We start from the raw sequence: 20615 nt of genomic DNA, 5'->3' as shown, positions 1-20615 counted from the left end.
AGTCAGGGACTGAAAATTGAGAAATAGGCTTGTTATCAACTAAGCTTTGATATAAACCAGGATGTGCTGTGCAAGTTTTAGGTAAAAACATCACTGGCCTTTCAGACTTTTGGTGAAATTACACAATAAAAAGGTTACTGTGGTCAACCAGGACATCAACAGCCTAGCCAGTGCTGCTCTGACTCTGTGGGTCAGAGTGAGGGTATAACGTACAGTGTTACCGCTTTGGAGAGATCTCTTAATGACACTACAGTTTTACCATGAAATCCCACATCATAAAAAGAAAACACGTACAAATAAGCGTCAGGAAAAAAATACTTTAATGGTGTTGTTATATAGCGTGTTGGCTAATTCCAGTGGATCTTCCTCTCTTACTGCTGCCATTATCTCCAATATTTGGCTAAAACAAAACACAAAGAATCAACTTTCTAAGAACATATTGTTTTAAATTAAAGGTGATTATATATAATCACCTTTTCCTGTGTAAGAGAAGATCTTGTACCCTTCCTAAGGAAGTTTAAGAGTTATTAAAGTTGTCAGTAATAGCAGTAGGAAAACATTACCAGTTTCTGGCAATCAAAGTTCTGGAGCTAACATGCATATAAAGAAAACTAGAAAGCAGGGTCATGTAAGTGCAGCGCTAAGGCTCAGGGGGTGTGAGTCCTTTAGACTGTAGTGACAGCACATTTGTTACTGGATAATGAGCATCTTAAAAATGGAATGTGTGTTGCACATAATACAGGTTAAGTTCCTTTCTACTTTGGGTTTCATTTTATTTATAATATACATATATTATACATATATATGTATAATGATGGTGTTAGGAGAGCAGGGCCAAAAACTTGAAAGGCACTGCTTACTGAACTAGTCTTTAACAGACAGCAAGGGATGGTTGTGTGCACAGTAAACACATGATGGCAGGTACGGAAGGTGTGGCTGTGGGAGGGTTCTGGTCCTGTGCTCAGAGCAGAGAGAAGAGACTAGAGGCCTCTCTCTCTGTCTTTGCAGAAAATGATGATCAACAGTGGTGGTTTCCAAGCAATATTATCTGTAAGTAGTTTTTAAACATGGATTAAAAAGTTGTAGTCCAAATTAAACATTTAAATATTCCTTGTCATGAGCTTTTTGTTCCCTTTATGAGTACCCTAATTGGGCACCCAAAATAAATAGGATAGGGATTTAAGATTAGCTGGAATTTTAAAACCCGATCTCAGTATGACACAGAAGCCTTGCTTGACACAGACACCGACAAGGAACTCTGTGACACTGAAACAGTCAAAATGCAGTTTTCCGCAGTGAGCTTGAGGACGTTTATGTGCACAGACTACATTGGTAAGGGGTGCTGCTGCTGACGGAGAGGGCCCAGAGCACGGCTGCTCTGCTGAGACTGTGCAGCAGGGCCACCCTGCTTTTCAGACATGTGCTACAGTCGCCGTGCTTAGGAAAGCATTCTGTTTAGGAAGCCAGTCCTTGTATCCACTGTATTTCTCTGTAGCTTCAGAGGCATAAAGCTGCAGTTATTTTTTAAATATAGCTTTACTGTGAGATTTTAAATTATTTTTCAGTCCTAAGTGTGTGTGGCAGTGGTTGTGTGTGGGTGGGTGTACATACATGAGTGCACAGACCACAGGAATCAGATTTCCCTGGAGCTGGAGTTACAGGTGGTTGTGAGCTCCTAATATGTGGTGCTGGGAACATCTCAGTTCTCTCAAGTGCGCTTAATCTCTGAGCCACCTTTCCAGCCCCTACTGGGACATCCTTACGCGAGGCACAGGCATTGAAGTCTTGCAGTATCAACCCATCACCTTTCAGTATTCCCCACAATAACAACTCTTGAACTACAACAACACGCCCGGTGATTCAGGACTAACCCCAGTAGGGGGGAGACAAGTAGCGGGATTGAGGATTCAAGGTCACCCACTGCTGTGGAGCAACTTCTAAGCCGCCCTGAGACCCTGACTCAAGTAAAAATCACCATTCTCCTGTTTTAGTCTCTTTGGGTCATGATGAAATCTACACTGCTGCCAGACAAAAGCCCCAAGGATCTGGTCTCACTTTGCTGTCCCAGATTTCTCCTCTTCCACTCACCTCACCCTATTTTCTGCCACACTAAGTACATTGTCTCCCTGACACTGCCAGGCTCTTCTGCAGCCTGCCTTTGCTCAACATTTGTCTTTATCCGACCTGACTGCAGGCCTGCTCAATAAACAGCTAAGTTCCACATTAGTAAAGCATGCTCCTAGAACCTCTTAGGGCAGACATTGTGAGCTCCAGGGTCCTCTCCAGCAGCCTACTGTATCTGCTTGTTTGCTCCAGGGAGCAGAGGCCCCCTTTCCAAAACTGCTGCCACACTGACCCTACTCATTCAGGGTGTGTGTGATCCTAAGAACTGTTGGTTCTTCTAGGTAGCCTCAGTAACTTGCCCATTTCCTGACAGAGCAGGAGCACCAAAATATGTTTCAAGAAATTTATAGCCTAAAGGAAAGGAAGACCTGTATGTAAACAGTTAAATGGAAAACTCAGTGGAGTGGAAGTTAACAGATTCTAAGTAGCAGAGGCACAGCCATCTGAAATGTTGACATTTTCAGCTTGCAAATGCTGATTTCCCCGAGCTCTGCCACTTAGCTAACTGCAGGACAGGTTGATGCACTGCTTTCAGTTCTTAAGTCTGCATTAAAAACTCCGTGAAATTTGCCTTGCAAGTTTACAGCTACGGCCAACAGCTATGATTTTACAAGGCATTAAGTACAGAAAACATACATTGGCACTATATCCTCCAAGTAGTGTGTGTATTTGCCAAGTGGCCATAGTGAAATAACAGCTTCTTTATTGTCCTGCGATCTCTAGTGTCCCCTTAGATTGTCGAAGAATTTTGAGAAATAATGTCTTCTAAATGAATCTGCAAATTCCTCCATCACCTCCAGCCAAAAAACAAACAAAAATGCCTGAAAGTGGTATTTTACAAGCAGAGTACAAAGATCCCTCATGTGAGAGGTTTTAAGCATCAGTTCAAAACTCTGCCAAAACTAGTTGTGTTAAAGACAAAAGACCCATATGCAGTGTAGAAGGACACTTTAATTGGTTTTTCTGCCTGCTGAATTTTAGATCTGGCTTATACTGTATTATTACAAATTACTTATTTGTAATGTAATTAGGCATATTTTCAAGACATTACTGTCTACCAGAAACAATCTGATAACTAATCTTTATAAATGTTGGAGCTAAGCCTACAGTGGCAAACCACACTAGACCAATAAAGTCTAGGCTTAATCTGAATAGGTGTCTATAAAATAGTATTACCAACTTTTCCTGTTTGCCAGGAGATTCTTCACAGCTCTCTACACATATCCTGCTCTGGAATTCCGCCTTCTGTTTTTCAGGGAAGGTCGAGGAAAGGGCACCCTGTCATGTCATTCCATGTGAGGCCTTGAGAACTGGTACCTCCCCGGAGTTGTTGCTCTCGTCCATATTTAATATTTAGATAGCTGTTAACTAAAGGTCACCCAACAGGTGACAAACAGCAGCAGGGCAGGTACACTGGACTAACTCTATGACACACTTTCAGGTCTTTTCTCTTTTCCTACAAAGTAAGAAGTGACCAAAGCCACTGAGGCAGTAAACTCATTTGGATGGAAAAGATGTGAACCTAGGAGATGACACAGCAATGCAGGTGCACTATTTCCAAACCACCATTCAAATGGTCTTAGATGGCTTATCGCTAACCACAATGCACAACTCACTTGTTTGAACTAACCTGAACCTGACTGAAATTCACTATGTGACAGTCATTGGTCATCTCTGACATCTGTGAAGACCATTCAAGAAAACAACTTACATTATGTGGCAGGGCTCGTTTCTGTCTTTTAAACAGCACCCGCTTTCCCATTTCTTTTTGGTAGGAAATGAAGTTTTTATGTATTTTGATCCAGCATGTGTACTTTTAACTCCACACCAAGGCGCATCTGGAGTTGGGGGAAGGGGAAAGAAGGCATTAAGGGATTTACTTTTCTAAATCTTTTTCATGAACACTGGTATATAACCCAAAATTACAAGTCACTGTCTAACTTCCAAAATGGCAAAATTAATGCACCAGAAAACAGTTCCAAGAAAAGTGCAATATAAAGTTCTAAGCTGCACCTTGGAAAAAAGACTGATTTTTATTTTATTTCCTTACTAATGTGGCTAGTGTACGACATGCTTTGGGGAAAGAAAAAGAACAAGAACTATCACTGAAACGTGTCAGCATTGTAAGACTGCTCTGTGTTGCTTCTGCTGCATGTGGAAGCGTGGCTGTGAACCCTGCTTTTCCCCCAGGATCAGGAATAACACTCTGCCACTGAGCTAGTGCCCTGTTATTTCTTTTCAAATAGCTTGCATATCATACAGGCATTGTACTTCCAGTAAAACTGTTTTCATGACTGTCTAAAGAAATAAACTTATTTCCTACAGTGGCCCAGTCTATAGACTTTAATAAACCAGCAACCCCTGAGTTACAGGGTTAGGTCAGAGTCCAGCTTTTGAACTTGTTTTAAGAGATAACATCCAGTTTGTTTGAAAGGGCTATGGAAGTTAGCCACTATAAAAGAGGTAAGAATATCTCGAACCCTAATATAAACTGCTTTGAGGAGCCATTTCATAAATATTCATAAATATAGTTATCACAGATTCTGTCATCTTTTTTTAAGTTTTGAGGTTTAGCCAAATGGAAAATAAAAATCTATATAACTACTTTTCCATTAGTAATTACCTCCAAAATCCTAAAACCAACCAAACAACCATACATTGAGATTAAAACTAGAAGTCAAGTGTCCCCTACCTTTTGGGGGGAGGGGACATTAGGGTTTAATATAAAACTTGAATTTCTGGAAACATCAGCTTACCTGTTTCAATCATTAGTTTTTCACTAGGTATTGACTTCAGAACTTCCAAGTTAGCTTCCGTTTTCAGTGAGCTTGAAACAATATTTAAATATTAAATGATATTTAGTGAATAATTTTTTACTAAGATACTTTTAAGGGTTATAAAACCACAAAGAATTTTGTTGTCAGTATACTTTAGGAAGTATACATTCCTACCCTACACAGAGTCTGGATTATAGTCAACTTCAAATCTACCTGGACTTTGCCCCTTTTGTAACATTTAAACAGTATGATTTTTACTTGTATCTGTATACGTATGCATGCACGCTGTGTGAATGTCATGTGTATGGATAACTCCAGAGGCCAGCAGATTCCTTGCAAGTCACACAACATGGGTGCTAGAAACCAAACTCAGGTCCTTTGGAAAGCAGCAGGTGCGCTAACCACTGAGCCAGCTGTCCGGGCCCCCAGTTCCTTCAATGCAGGGTGTGATGCAGTACTGGAGCTAGAACGGGGCACAGTGAGTATTCCTGCCTCAGTACTCACATTAAACAAGTCACGTCGTTTCTCATACTTACAGTTGAATGTTTTTTTGGTTTTTATTTGGGGGTGGTTCTAGATAAAGTTTCTCTAGGTAACAGTGCTGGCTGTCCTGGAACTCAGAGATCCACCTACCTCTGCCCGCCATGTGCTGGGATTAAAGGCATGTGCCTTTAATCAACCAGACTCCAGTTGAACTTTTGATAAACTTTATATATTAGCCTAAGTAAAATTTAAATTAAAAAAGTATTTGTATAACTTAGAATAATCCTGAGGCTGTTACTTTTACCATTTAAACTTGTTTCAGCCACTGGAGCAGACTTCCTCCTTCCAAGTCCTCCCTGTCCTATTAGACTTACATATTTGCACCCTCATTGCGTGTGGCCAAACTCCAATCTTGAACTTGGCCTTGGCCTCAAGACTTGCTCTGGGATAATGCTAGCATGGCCATAGCAATGCACCTTCTGTGGTTAGAACAGGATGGTGCAGTGTCTCGGCAGCGTCGCTGATAGTGACCTTTTCAACCAGGTACCCAGAAAGAAAACCTGGCAGCCACACCCATCACCCGAGACCTGAGTGGAATGCAGATGCTTTAACTTGCCAGTGAGTCCGTACTCGCGTGTCTACAAGTCCTGTGCGCTTCGTGCTTTCATTCCTACTTGATCCTGGCAACCAGTGGTCGTTTTACTGTTCCTTGATAATCACCTCACCCAACAACACTTTTTGGTTAGACTAGTAGACACCTGTTACCCAACTCATTGTCATAAAGCAAAACACAAAAGGAGAAACAAAAACTTCTAAGTGACCTGAATGTTACAGACTAGAGAAAGAGACAGGCAAACAGATTCACCTGAGCAATGCCCCAGAACACGGTACCTAGAATGCTGAGCTAGGACAGGGAATGGGAACTGAAATGGTTTCAAGTCTGGGCAGAGAAATGATGAGGTACACGGATTACCTGTGATTCGGGGATGGGGGAAGAAAACACAAGTTAGAAGGGCTTGGGGACAGCCAGCAGGTACATGGGACTGAAGATGCAGATCGAACTGGGAGTCCCCTCTTTATCTCACTCTGCACCACAACATTGCTGTGTACATTTATAAATCCCTACCCTACTTTTCTACAAAGATCACAGGCCATCCTTCTAGAGAAAATCAACCCCAAAAAGGTCTCCACTAAAGGACACGTGGGAATCCACTCTGGGAAGTCCAGCTGTCACCTGAGCCTGTCGGTTGACTGTCTCACCTAGAGCTTCCAAAAAGTTGTGACAAGATTTCATGTAGCCCAGGCTGGCTTCAGGGGCAGGCATGTGCCACCATGCCTAGCATTTTTTTCTTCCCTAAATATCAAAGGACTGTCTGGCATTTGAAGAGAGTCCCTATCATAAAAGAGACCAACCACATTAGGGAAACAGGTCTAAGATAAAAGCATCAGAACAGTGAGAAAGCGACTCCCAGCTAGAATATCTTCAGACAGAAGGCACTCCGTCTGTCAAGACTGTGGTATATGAGGGAACTTTAGAGCTAGGACTGAAAGCTGAAATATAGTCCATTTTTAAAAGTTGAAAATAAAGCAAATTTTAGAAGGTGTTAAAATAGAAGTGGCAATTATAGAAAAGATAATACCAGTTCCCAATTCTGAAAAGTCCCCACAAAAAAGAAAGGATATTCCCTGAAGTGATTTAAAAAAAAAAAAAAAGAGGCTCCATCTGCAGGGGACCAGTGCGAGAGCAGCAGGGTGAGCGACAAAAACAACAAAGTCCCCAAATATCAACACACACACATGACACCCACTACTAACCGTACTCAAGGAAAGCAGAGGTCACGGAAAGGACTGGGGCACTGAGGAGCAGCCAGATGTCACAAGCCAGCACTGGAGCTACTTCTGGAGAGTCACAAGTAGGTCCCTGTTCTTTCATTACTGTCCAAGCACACTTTTAAGAATAAAACAAGTTCTCATGAAAATGTTCTCAGGAATCAAGGAATGTGTTCACCAAACCAAACAGATGACACCATGGTAGTTCACGTCTGTAATCTCGGGACTCCAAGGCGGAGGCAGGAGTGCTCAGGTCATCCTCAGCCACACAGTTCACATGAGAGATCATCTCAAAGCAAAGCAAAACCCACACCAGAATACATGAGATCCTGAGAAGTAAAAATATGGGTTCTATCACAGAAGAGACAGGAGTCCAAATAAATAGCCAGGCCTGGAACTAACAAACTATCTGAATAGGATCCCTCATGGAGAAAACCAAGTAAGACGTTTGTATGGAGCTATAGAAAGTGCCAGAAAGCCTCAACTCATCTTGTTCTGTGAAATAGTGACTCACTGTGTAGCCCTGGCCAGCCTCATGATCCTCCTGATTCAGCTTCCTGGGAATTAAGATTACAAGCCTGTGCCATTCATTATGCCTGGCTGGGCTCTTAAGTTTTGAAACCAAGGAAATAAAAATGTGAGGTCAGTTACTCCAAGAAAACACAAAGTGGCACATGAAAAGTGGGCATAGTCCACCACAGGGCAGCAGGGACTATACAAACAATGACATCACAGAAACCCAGAATCCTGAAACAACACTGGAAGGAAGATAAAGAACAACGGAAGTAGGGGTCAGAGCTGGTAACAGGTAATATTACATAGCTGTACAGTGGCAGACAGCTAAGTGCTTATAAACTGACTGGGGTGAAGACATGCTAGGGGAGGAAGCAACAGCTGTTTCTACGTCTTTTAGTATGCCTGACTTCTTAATCACCATGTTTGTTTGACTACCAATTTATAAATGTACCATTTCTTGGGAAAGAATAGCCCTGAGCTCTACAGGAATAAGCACTGCCATCATTCCGTTTCCCTAAGAATTTATACCTAATGTCACCAGTGAGCACTGTACAACCTGCCTGCCCTCTTTCGGGGTTGCCCTTACTCTATTCTGTAACTTCTCTTCACTGACTCCTAAGAAGACAACCCGTAGAAAACGCTGGCATAGCTGACAGGAAACAAGGCCAGGCCCTTGCTGTGCCGGCTGACTTGCGCGGCTGTTTGAAGTTTAGTATGGAGTTACAGAGGAAAGGTCACTGAGCCAGAGGCCAGGTTCTCACACTTGGGGTAATTTTACACCTGGTTCCTAACGCCTGTGGCTGCAGAAGTATACAGATGACTGTCATAAAATACTCTCCCCATGGCCAACATGTCAGCCTTACATAAAATGCTATGGACGTTTATCTGTGAAAGGCGTGGAAAAACCTGAGAACAGACTGGATTGCTAAAGAAAGTCAGCTGCTAACTTCAACACAATTGTTTGCAGTATCAGAATGCAGCCTAACAGCAGGTAATTGAGCACTGGCCTGTAATAACAATCTACTACTTAATTTCTTACATACGTGGTTAGTAAACTTCTTGGACAAGGATCAATGCAGAGCATACAAACTTTAATAATCTACTAATATAAAAGTCAGGGAAAACAAAACACAGCCCAAGAACGTACCAACCATTAAATCCTATGTAAAGGTCCAAGTCAATCAAAGCAGCCGCTGCTTCCTTCGTCCCGTCAAATGAATGCACCTAGGGACATATACGTACATAAGTATAGTAATCTGAAAATACACACTAGCATAGATGTACTTTCTAAACAAAACCAGAAATAACAGTAAGGGTTTGATTCCCAGGGCTTGTTAATGTGGTAGCACATGCAATCAATGTTTTTCTTTCAAACCAGACTTGATAATCACAACCTATCATCATTTCTGGTGACACAAAGCAAGGAGTTACCTGCCTAAGATTTCTCTGCAGCTGCCCGAGAGTGTCGCTACAATCACCCTCTCTACCCACTCTCTGCAAAGGGCACAGGAAAGGGAGCCACGTTCTTACACAGGAGGAGGAAGGGTCTGAAACGCTCATTTAAAATATAAAATACTGAAAATCTCATTGCATTTCTCTGCCAGAGGATACTTTTCTTTTAGAGGAGAATGATTAATCATTAGGAGGTAAGCTTTCAGAAGCTCTATAAAGTGGCAAGAATATTGCTTTTAAAATGTCACTTGTGGGCCTCAGCAGTTAGAGTGCTTGCTGCTTTTGCAGAGGATCTGGGTTCAATTCCCAGCACTCACACTGAGTAATTCCAGTTGCCCTCTTCTGGTCTCAGTGAGTACCTTTGTGTTTTGTTTGCGTGTGTGTGTGTGTGTGTGTGTGTGTGTGTGTGTGTACACGAAACACAAATAAATTAAAATAAAAATGAGAATTGTTACATTATCCACACCAGCCACACAGGCAATAAAGGCTGAGATCTTCTTTTTTTTCTTGCTTTAGGTGTCCATATCTAATAAAAAGCAACAACCAACAGTAACACTGCTTACAAATGAAGTCAGGTCACCACTGTCCAAGGAGAGCATGTTACACAGCTGCCTGTAAGATTTGATTTTCCCCTCAGCATTTCCAGTGAACTGAAAAAAAATCTTCCAGTAATATAAAGATAATTTAAAATGTGATTTCTTACAAGCCAGTTCAGAGCACTTGTTGTTAATGCTTTATTGGGCAATTTTTTTATTAAGTTCAGATATTTCAGTTGGCTCTGCTGTTCTTGGTATTAACTTGTTGAAGTCATAGACTCATCTGATTAAAGTTTTACTTAGAAATAAAGGAAATGAGTGAGGGGAAGTCTAGAAATGACAATAAATACCATCAGTAATGCCCAGGTCATTAATTAAAACCTTTCTCAATTCCTAAGTATAGCTCCTAGAGGGGAAATTACAGAGCACAGACTTAGTAAACTACAGAGGAGATGTGCGAAGTACCATCAACATGAGAGCAACATGCAAATGACGTACATCTCTCGCTAGTGGCATGAAACACCGAGCAGGGGAAAGCCTTGAAAAACAGGTCAGGGTCAGAGAGATGGCCCCTTGGGTGAAGGTGCTAACTGAGCAGAGTTCAGTTCCTGAGACACATGGTGGAAGGGGAGAACCAACTTCAGCAAGCTGTCCTCTGACCTACACACACAGCATGACACAGATACACATTCACACACACACTAACTGTAATAAAATTACAAGTGTGTTCCAAGCAAAGTCGCAAAAATGCTCAGGGTTAGGTCCTATCTCCTTGATCGGCACAATGGAACTGTGATTTAAATACCTAAGTAACAATCTTTACCCCAAGAGATGGTCATTGAATCTCCTGAAATTGCATTTGAAATTTTATGTATGTGAGCATTTTTTTTTTTTTTTTGAGACAAGGTTTCTCTGTGTAACAGTTCTAACTGTCCTGGAACTAGCTCTGTAGACCAGTCTGGCCTCAAACTCACAGAGATCCGCCTGCGTCTGCGTCCCAAGTGCTGGGATTAAAGGCGTGCGCCACCACCACCCAGTTTGTAATTTTTTTAAGGCAGATTATTTACTGAAGCCTATGATCCAAAAAGACTAGATCACTATCAGAGATGCAACAGCCAAGGGACAGTAGAGAATATTTATGGGAAATGTCTCAAGAGTAATGACTAAAATCTCCACGTGAGGAACATTTAAGAACAGAATATACATCATAGTGGACGAGCGCACATCAGAGTGAGAAGAATGGCTACCAGCTAGCAAATGAGGAAAGCAAACCTGAACGAAACGACGGGCTATTCTAAGCCGCTATAGGCAGTGGTTTGTGTCACATTTAAACAGAAGAGCACTACGGCATGGGTGGTGGGAAAGAGTGCACACTGAGAGCTGTGTTCATTCACGTTGTTTCCTGTGAGGAGAATTCGGCACTTGTTCTTGTACTTTGACAGAAGCATGACTAAGTGTTAACTGTTTATACACCATCTAGCCCGTAAACACAACAGTAAAACTTCATGTCTTTCAACGTAGCGACTCCATAACTTTACTTTTGATATCTGAGTGAGCCGAAGCCAACCACACTTAGCACAGCCATTGATACTTACCACGCCGCCCACACACCGGTCTCTATTTCTTCTCATTATGTCTGGGAATTAAAAAACAAATTTCAGCTACTTCAGCCCACCTACCACACAGTTCTTAAACTGTAATGATTTTTCACTTTTAACTCACCCAAAAAGTCGGCATGTGAGTTTCGACAATGAAGAAACATTGGTAACTGTGTCTGTTCTGACAGTTCAAATTGTTTTTTGAAATATCTACACAATGCATAAAAATTTCCACATTAAAAATTTTATTTTAGTGTGAGACATATATCAAATAAGTTTTAACTAAAGGAATTTTATTATTTAGAAACGGGAATATGGAAGTGAAAATAGTGATCCAGATATTAAAAACCATCAGGCGGGGGCTGGAGAGATGGCTCAGAGGTTAAGAGCACTGGCTGCTCTTCCAGAGGTCCTGAGTTCAATTTCCAGCAACCACATGGTGGCTCACAACCACCTGTACTGAGATCTGGCACCCTCCTCTGGTGTGTGGGCATACATCAAGGCAGAATGTTGTATACATAATAAATAAATAAATCTTAAAAAAAAAAACAACCCATCAGGCTCTTTCCTGTCACTTAGCTTCTGGAACGGGATGCTTCATTTACTAGGATTACAAATCCATTTCCACTATGTCCATTGGGTCTCCATTTAAATTGGTGACTTAGTCTTTATTAACTAATCCTGCTGGGCTAGAATAAGCAAAAGTGTCTTTGTTTCAGTTAAAGTGGGGACATTTTGCAGGCTAGGAAACATAAAAACCTGGAAGAAAAGATTAAGATTACTAGTAGTGGGCTGGGGACAGAGCCAGGAGTCCTTGTCTGGCATGCACAAAGCCTGGGTTCAATCCCCAGCACCACCTGAAAGCAAGCGCGGTGGATCAGGACTGCATTTTCAGCACTTGCGAGGTGGAGACATGATCAGAAGTTTAAGCTGATCTGCAACTACCTAATTAGTTCGAGGCCAATCTGGGCCACATGAAACCTGTTTCAAAAAACCCCAAGAATTACTACTACCCACATCTTCCACAGCCACTAAAGTAGCACATGTGCCGACATTCAGTGTGCGCTGTCACTGTGTAAATGTAGATGCAGTTATACACCATAGGCAACGATCTCCCCATGGTGCGCACCACACATAACCCCATGGCTCAGCCACACGACCAAGTCACTGTTTTATAGAACTAAACAGTTTATAAAGTAGCTTTCTGTCACAGACTAGACAAATGTATAATTTATTAATAATATTTATTTATAACAAAAGCCTATAATGTGCCCAGAGAATTTTAAATAATTCAAGAGGAAAAAAGATCCATGAGTTTAAGTCAAATAGGTACCATGAAGGGTATGTGATAGGTGTGTGGAGGGCTCTGGAGAAATGGCTTAGCGGGTTAAGAGCACTGGCTGCTTTTCCCAGGGCACAGGTTCACTTCCTCACAACCAAGTGTAACTGCAGTCCCAGGGGCTCTGATGCCCTCTTTTGGTCTTTGCTGGTACTGCATGCACATATGCAGGCAGAACACTCATATACACAAAAATAAATGTTTTAAATGTTTAAAAAGTCAAGTGCTGCCAGGCGGTGGTGGCGCACGCCTTTAATCCCAGCACTCGGGAGGCAGAGGCAGGCGGATCTCTGTGAGTTCGAGACCAGCCTGGTCTACAAGAGCTAGTTCCAGGACAGGCTCCAAAACCACAGAGAAACCCTGTCTCGAAAAACCAAAAAAAAAAAAAAAAAAAAAAAAAGTCAAGTGCTAGCAGGCAGTGGTGGCACACACCTTCAATCCCAACACTAGAGGGGCAGAGACAGGCATCTCTGTGAGCTCGTGGCCAGCCTGATTTACAGAACAAGTTCAAGGACAGGCTCCAAAGCTACAGTGAAACCGTCTCAAAAAAACAAAACAAAAAAAAAAGTGGGGGCTGGTGAGATGATTCAGCAGGTACAAGTATTTGCTGCGTGACGAGGATGAAAGCTGCGCCTGAGTTCCAGCCCCAGCACACACCGAAGTAGGACGCAGAGAACGAAGTCCACACCACAGTTGGCCTCTGGCCTCCGCTTGCATGACATGGCAGGCCTGCTCCCTCACAGAAATAAAATAAGAATCTTGAAAAGAAAATTTCCACATGGCTAAACAAAAAAACACACTACCAGTACACACTGAGGATAACAGGTATATAACATCAAATAATTGCCTTTTAACAAAACCAACCAGCTTCCTCTGTTTATCTGACTAATAACTCCTTCTGGCTCATAAACGACAATTATTCGTGGTTCGCAGCTGCCCATCCTGTCACAGCTCTGACCTACTCGGGTTGAGTACTACTTCAGATAGCTTGGGTCAGCGCTGAGGACAGAGCTTGCCAGGGGCAGCTGCGGAGCAGCAGCTGCTCCTGGTTAGGACTGGGTGGAAAAGCCCAGCGTGTGACACTGGCAGTAATCCTCTCCCAGCTGGCTGACAGCCTGGATGGGGCACCTGAGTGTCCTCATGGCAATATTTTCAAATCTTGTCTGATGCCTGCTTTAAAAAAAAAAAAAAGACCTACATAATATTAACACTGTAAAGCCCCAAGAAAAGTGTCCAGGGCAAGTGGAACAGGGTATCTAAGTTAGAAACACTGCTACGATTCAAAAGATAAACTTTCATAATCAAAGCAGGCCTTTTCCTTGTTCCCATTCCTTGCTTCACCTTCTTGTTCTCTAAAAGAGCGCTTCTCGGGGCTGGAGAGGTGGATGGTTCCCTGGTTAAGAGCACTGGCTGCTGTCACAGAGAGCCATGTTCCCAGCGCCCACAGAACGGCTGATTCACAGTGCCTGTACTGCAGGTACAGCGGACCTGACAGCCTCTCCTGACTTCCACGTGCATATACACGGACACAGTGATGCATTTTTTCTGACACTCTCTCCTGACTTCCACGTGCATATACACGGACACAGTGATGTATTTTTTCTGACACTCTCTCCTGACTTCCACGTGCATATACACGGACACAGTGATGTATTTTTTCTGACACTCTCTCCTGACTTCCACGTGCATATACACGGACACAGTGATGTATTTTTTCTGACACTCTCTCCTGACTTCCACGTGCATATACACGGACACAGTGATGTATTTTTTCTGACACTCTCTCCTGACTTCCACGTGCATATACACGGACACAGTGATGTATTTTTTCTGACAGCCTCTCCTGACTTCCACGTGCATATACACGGACACAGTGATGTATTTTTTCTGACACTCTCTCCTGACTTCCACGTGCATATACACGGACACAGTGATGTATTTTTTCTGACAGCCTCTCCTGACTTCCACATGCATATACACAGACACAGTGATGTATTTTTTCTGACAGCCTCTCCTGACTTCCACATGCATATACACAGACACAGTGATGTATTTTTTCTGACAGCCTCTTCCAACTTCCACGTACATATACATGGACATGGTGATGTGATATATTTCTTGAAAGCATTCCTCAAAAACCCTCAACGAAAGCCACAGCTGGCATTTTCCTTTAGAAGCCATAATTATTGAGTAGTCAATCTCAATCTGTCCAGGCATGCACTATGGACTTTACCCATCATATACTGAAAAAAGGGGGACAGAGGCATACAGACAACCAGGGAACAGCAAGACTGTGTCCCACCTCAGGCCAGCTCTCCGAAGATACATTACTTATATTTCTCACACGCAATAACTATTATGCTTTTATAAAAGGAAAAGTATTTTTTTATAAACCAACAAATCATTTACTAGATTAATATTTCACATGCTATAAAAAAGCCAGGTGTGGTGGTGCATGCCTTTAATCCTAGCATTCAAGAGGCAGAAGCAGGAGGATTTCGCTAAGTCTGCATAGTGAGTTCCAGGTCAACTAGGACTACAGGGAGACCCTGTCTCAAAAAAAAAATTAAAAACTAAAAAAAATAAATAAATAAAAAGAAGGAAGGAAGAAAAAAACAAAAGAAAGCATAGCTCAAGGGCCTGGGGAGGTGGCTTGGTAAATAAAGTGTTTGCCGGGCATTCATGTGATCCTGAATTTGATATCCATGTAAAAGAAGAATCCCAGGTCCCAGTTATGAACCCTGCCTCAAAACAGCTGGGCAACTCCTTACTGACATCTGACCTCCATATGCACACACATGCATGTGTATCTGTGCACATGTATGCATATACAAAGTCTAGGTCAAGATCTAAATTCTTCCAAAAACAATAAGTTCAACAGTAAAAATCAAATTACAGCCCTTTTATCCATACAGGAAACAGAGAGCACCACCTTCCTTAACTAGACACCAAGGGAACTACACGAGCAGACCTGCTGTATGCTTTCGACACACTGGAAGAACACCAGTCTGCTGTGTATTTTCAATATACTTAGGTAGGTATACTGAAATTGATGGACACAGGAGAGATTAGCCTATACGGGGACAGGGTGGGGGCAAGGTGGGATGGGGTGGGGGAGGTCCCTGGGTATCTGTCTTCTTGACAACAATCCAAATGAGATTATTACTTCTATAGACATTTTAGAATCTCAAGTTAAAAACTGCCTACAATCTTACCAATATCTTCGCTTTAGTTTGTTCTTAGCTTATCCTTTTTTAAGGAGATCAATATCATGCTGTCACCTTAGCAAGGACATTTCAGATTCCCCTGTTCATCCATCTCCTAGACATACCCTTTCTGCTTTTAGTGGTGGTGGTAGGAACTGAACACAAGTCCTCGAGCGTATGCACTTCCCTGACAGCACGCACTAGCCTACAACAATTATTTATAGACTCTCTTGTCTGTAAAAGCCGAAGAGCCAAGCTTTACTCTTAGCACACTGAAGAGACACTCAGCAATCATTTACAGAACAGACTGAGCTCCACTCTATTATAGACGCTCGGATGTGTGCTACAGCTTAATCATACCCTGCTACACATACTATGTTCTAACACTGATGATAGAAGCTATCTTCAGAGAAGTAAATAGAACCTGTGAACACTATCAATACTGGTCTGCAGTATTTAGGTGGCACTTGAGAATCACTTTAAACTCATTGTAGATAGAAGAAAGACCATACAGGCAAGGTATCCTGTGGGACTCTGCAGCAGAGCTTCTCATGATCCGGTCTCTGGTTCAGGAAGCTCATCCTGGCCCAGACAGACACTAGAGCAGAGGAATGGCCTGAGAAGCTTCTGTCCCAGTGTGAATCGGTGAACTTTTCGGGTTAGGTGAACTGATTACATGGTGTTCATAGACAAATCTCAAAGTGTCTCTAACACTCCTGGCAGTATAATGTGAAGTCTCTCAGGTCATCACATCAGGTGCCATAGATGCTCCCCCCCAATCAAATTACAAAATTTATTAAGAGGTAATTTGGTCCAGATTCTTCTTCATATCTAAGAAACTACAGTGGACAAACGGTAGATGGTTTGTGCATAAATATATCTCTTGCCACCACTACCAAAACATCTATGATACAGAACATATCCCTTTGTTCTATCATTCAGATCAGATCCAATGATTAATCAGCTGGGGATTATTAGTTTCATGCCAAGATGTGTGGTCTTTGTTTCACTTAACTCTTGATATATGCCAGGGGAAGCAACCACACCTTGATATCTAACACCACATGTGCCAAATAAAAATCATTCTTAGGAGCTTACAACCGTTTCTCAAATCAACAAATTTCCTTACTTGAGCTGAGTATCTTTGGGACAAAACTGCAGGCGGTCAAAATCTTCAAAAGAAAGAATAATCATTATTGAGGATTTGAACATAACAAGCAGTTATTTTCAAAAGAATGCTAAGTGTGGAGGTTTGCACTTACCGAGCCCACATTCCCCTATTGCTACAACTTTGTCCTTGTTGTTCCCTGCAAGGTCCAGCAATCCTGCCAAGTAACCATCAGGGCTAGTCTTTTCAAATTCATCACATCTTGTGGGATGACACCCAACTGTACTGAAAAACATGTCTAACAGAAAACCACATCTTAGGGTTATTTTCAGAATATTGTTCATATTATAGCTAACACATTAAAATGAGTGAAAAGGGCAATTTCAACTTATCTTTGACAGCTATAAACAATTCAAACTTCCAGAATTATGTACATTAAACAAGAATTTCTAAATATGTTAAAAAGTGAGATGTGCATATAAAAACTACCTTCATGTATTAATAAAATAGTCAATGAATTCTTTCCAAAGCTATATATATCAAGCACCTGAGAATGGAGAGTGGGATGATTTATTAAAATATCATCATCTAATCTTATCTTTTTTTATTTAAATATGTAGCGCTTCACAAATTCGCATGTCCTCTTGTACAGGAGCCATGCTGATCTTCACAAATTCGCATGTCCTCTTGTACAGGACCCATGCTGGTCTTCTTTGGTTCCAATTTCAGCAAATGTGCTGCATGTCCTGCCAAAGCGGCACCCAGGTTTGTCCTTTAGATTCACTATTTACATGCCATCACAATTCATGTATTTAATAAACAACCACCATGCGCCTCCCTTAGAAAGGTTAGCAGTAGAGACAGAGGTGTTTAAAAGTGCCTGCTGCTCTGGGAGAGGACTAGAGCTTGGTCCCTGTGCCAGGCAGCTCACAACTGCTGTCACTCCAGCTCCACGGGCACCTGCAGGACTGACTTAGAGAGTGGGAAAGGGGGATTTCTTTTACAATAAAAAATACAGCTCACTACCTGGAGGCCAAACCTTTAGTAGCTTCAATAGTAAGAAACACAAGCCAGAAGTCTGTGTATCAGGGCTGGGAGATTGGCTCAACGGCAGAGTGCTTGGCTATCACATGCACCATGCACAGTGCCCTGGGTTGGGCCTCTAAACCAAGAGACCCAGTTCTGTTTGTTTTAGGAATTTAACAGGAACTCGCAGCTGAACTCAAAGAAGGGTACAGAGCTTTCCTCAGGCTCTCCCACAGGTAATAGGACCAGCAGACGTCTCTTTAGTGGGAGGAAGGATAGTAATAAAGATGGGAGAAGAATTTCAAAACTAAACTGTTGAGAATGCAAAGCATGGAAGAAAATCTTCCCTCATACTTCAAAAAAATCCTCGGAAGATGATTGTTTTCATGTTTTTAAGATTGAGAGTCAATGCAGCCGAAAGAAAAGCATGCATTTTAAAGATTTCTATAAAAAACAGTTTTTGATAAGATTTCATGCATAAAAGAAACACAGCTGTACTGTAAAAAAAATTGTGTGGGATGCCTAATCTCTAGATTTCTAGCAAAGTATGCATATAAAACAGTTATATGAATGTCAAATAAGCTGCTAAGATTTGAAATAAGCATGGAATGTGTGAGCACCCAGAGAGCAGCGCATTTTCATTTTAGTAGTGTGTGTGCTGAGGAGTGCCCATGGAGACCAGAAGAGGATGCCTCATCCCCTGTGCTGCGTCTTGTGGGCAGCTGCCCCTTACTGGGAACTGAACTTGAATCCTCTGCAAGAGCAGCAAATGCTCTTAAACGCCAAGTCATCTCTCTAGCCCTAAGAGTAGTATATTATATTATTGCTTAAACCCCTGGGCCTTACACAGTCTGACTCACAAAATAAATGTTCAGTAACAATAATCCTCTACAATTTTAGTTAAAAGATTTTAAATAAAAATTCATATCAAACATTAAAATACGCACATAAAATTTTATATCAGAATTACTTGAAGGTAAATGATGTATGTGGATGACTTTACCCTTATTTACTAAAATCCTAATCTCTGTTAAGTACTACAAGGTTTTTCCAGACACTGATATACCACAGAGTACTCTAAACTCTGTCGTCATAGTCATGATCCACAGAAATCAGCTATTTTCCTGTCATTTCTATAGTCAGCATTCTCCGTATTTGTACCTTCAGCAGATCTCAGAAAGACTTCTTCACAATCAATTAATTCACATTTTGTTAGGTAAAAGTAAGAAGAGGGTACCATTTGTGTGTGCCAACTGCAGAGCATCTTTACTGTCTTGTAGACTTCCACCTGTGATCATAAACTGAAATGGCAAGAAGTAAAGAAGCTGACTTCTCCAGGGACATCAACAACTGTTCGCCAAACACCCCCCACCAGATCACTGAGGGCGCTTCACTTGCCCCTCCCCTTTACCCCTCCTCTTCCTTTACCATTCAGGGGGAAGATCATCTCGACACACAGTGCTACCTGACTCCTATCCACACACCCTCCCCTCCCCAGGATTCCTGTGTTAAACAGTAACGTGTATTCACATGCTTGTCTCTACTAGACCCCCAAATCTCCTGAGGACATGATTTATATGTTACAGAAGACAGAATAGCTAGAGACCTGCAAATTCAAAATTCTGTTCACTGAAATCAATGATCATGTAAATCAGTAACAGAACAGTGTTAGTTAATTTAACAAGTCTCCAGTGTGGGCTGGGAACTCCCAGGAGGTCAAAACTGCTTCTTTAAGAATATAATACGTCTCTCATCTTCTTCAGTCTCATTCCATCTCAAACGTACAGGAAGGTCAACCAGATGACACCTGACAGAGTATCACAGCCAACTGACCCCAAAAACTACATGTAAAGCAGCGGTCTTCTAACTTAGCCACAGAGACACAATGTAACACAATCCCCTGCTGCTAAGGTTTGTTTAGAAAATAGGTATTTGTTATTAAAATATACTGTATGTTATAGTTTATCATATTCTAAGATGAGTTGATATTTAAAATATTTTTGCTTTAATTCCTAAATATAACATATATAATACATAACAACCCACCTAAAAGCTCTTTAGAGGCTCCACCATAATACTAAAGAAAATAGAGGGGTTCTAAGACCAAAAACTGATACATTAATGCAGTGACAATTCTGTGTAAAACGAATTCATGGCTCTTGAGAAATCAGCATACTTCAGACAGCCATTACAGTCACTTGGTAGTTAGGCTGCCCATCTCTGCTAATCTGTCAGACAAAATTAAAGAACCCTGTGTCAAAGGTGGCTACCAAGGCAGTGCTGTTTAAGGTACAGTTTCCTAAAGTTTGAATTAATGACACTGATTACTTAGTTATTTAAAACATATTGCAAAGTCTCTCTAAGCTAAAGAATTCATTGTAGGTGCGCGTCAAAGAGAATGCACACAAAACAAAGGTGGAATTGCATATGAAAAATAGATGGTGTCATGCAGCAACTTAAACCTCCATTATGACCAGCCACTGAGCATCTATACAGGGGATATACAGTCCTAACTAAAATCTCAAATGCCCATAGAACATAGGATTTAAGAAATTTTTAAGATATCAGGAAAACTATTCTTCACTAAGCTTACCTAATTCTTTAAAACTAAACCAGATGC

General features: G+C 41.6%; 1 protein-coding gene across 2 annotated transcripts in view; it reads right to left on the bottom strand.

Annotated features, from left to right (window-relative positions):
- Positions 1 to 303: 303 nt before the first annotated feature.
- Positions 304 to 20615, bottom strand: part of Tatdn1 (TatD DNase domain containing 1) — a 35319-nt gene continuing 15007 nt past the window's right edge. Inside the window, exons 4-12 of one of the 2 annotated variants that reach the window (XM_041671821.1) lie at positions 19233 to 19296; positions 17124 to 17267; positions 16991 to 17033; positions 11441 to 11526; positions 11314 to 11354; positions 8878 to 8954; positions 4881 to 4951; positions 3836 to 3962; positions 304 to 400 (exon numbers count right to left, since the gene is read on the bottom strand). In XM_041671821.1, coding sequence (XP_041527755.1) covers positions 304 to 400; positions 3836 to 3962; positions 4881 to 4951; positions 8878 to 8954; positions 11314 to 11354; positions 11441 to 11526; positions 16991 to 17033; positions 17124 to 17267; positions 19233 to 19296 — 750 coding nt within the window. Of the gene's footprint in view, positions 401 to 3835; positions 3963 to 4880; positions 4952 to 8877; positions 8955 to 11313; positions 11355 to 11440; positions 11527 to 16990; positions 17034 to 17123; positions 17268 to 19156; positions 19297 to 20615 lie in introns of those variants that run through there. The other variant, XM_041671820.1, reaches the window with a different exon arrangement.

The sequence above is a fragment of the Microtus oregoni genome, unplaced genomic scaffold (assembly GCF_018167655.1).
Source record: "Microtus oregoni isolate MIOR12 unplaced genomic scaffold, Mior012 000022F_ref0000154, whole genome shotgun sequence".
NCBI classification, from domain to species: domain Eukaryota; kingdom Metazoa; phylum Chordata; class Mammalia; order Rodentia; family Cricetidae; genus Microtus; species Microtus oregoni.
Note: the sequence above shows the minus strand (reverse complement) of the source record. Positions and strands in the feature narration are given on the sequence as shown.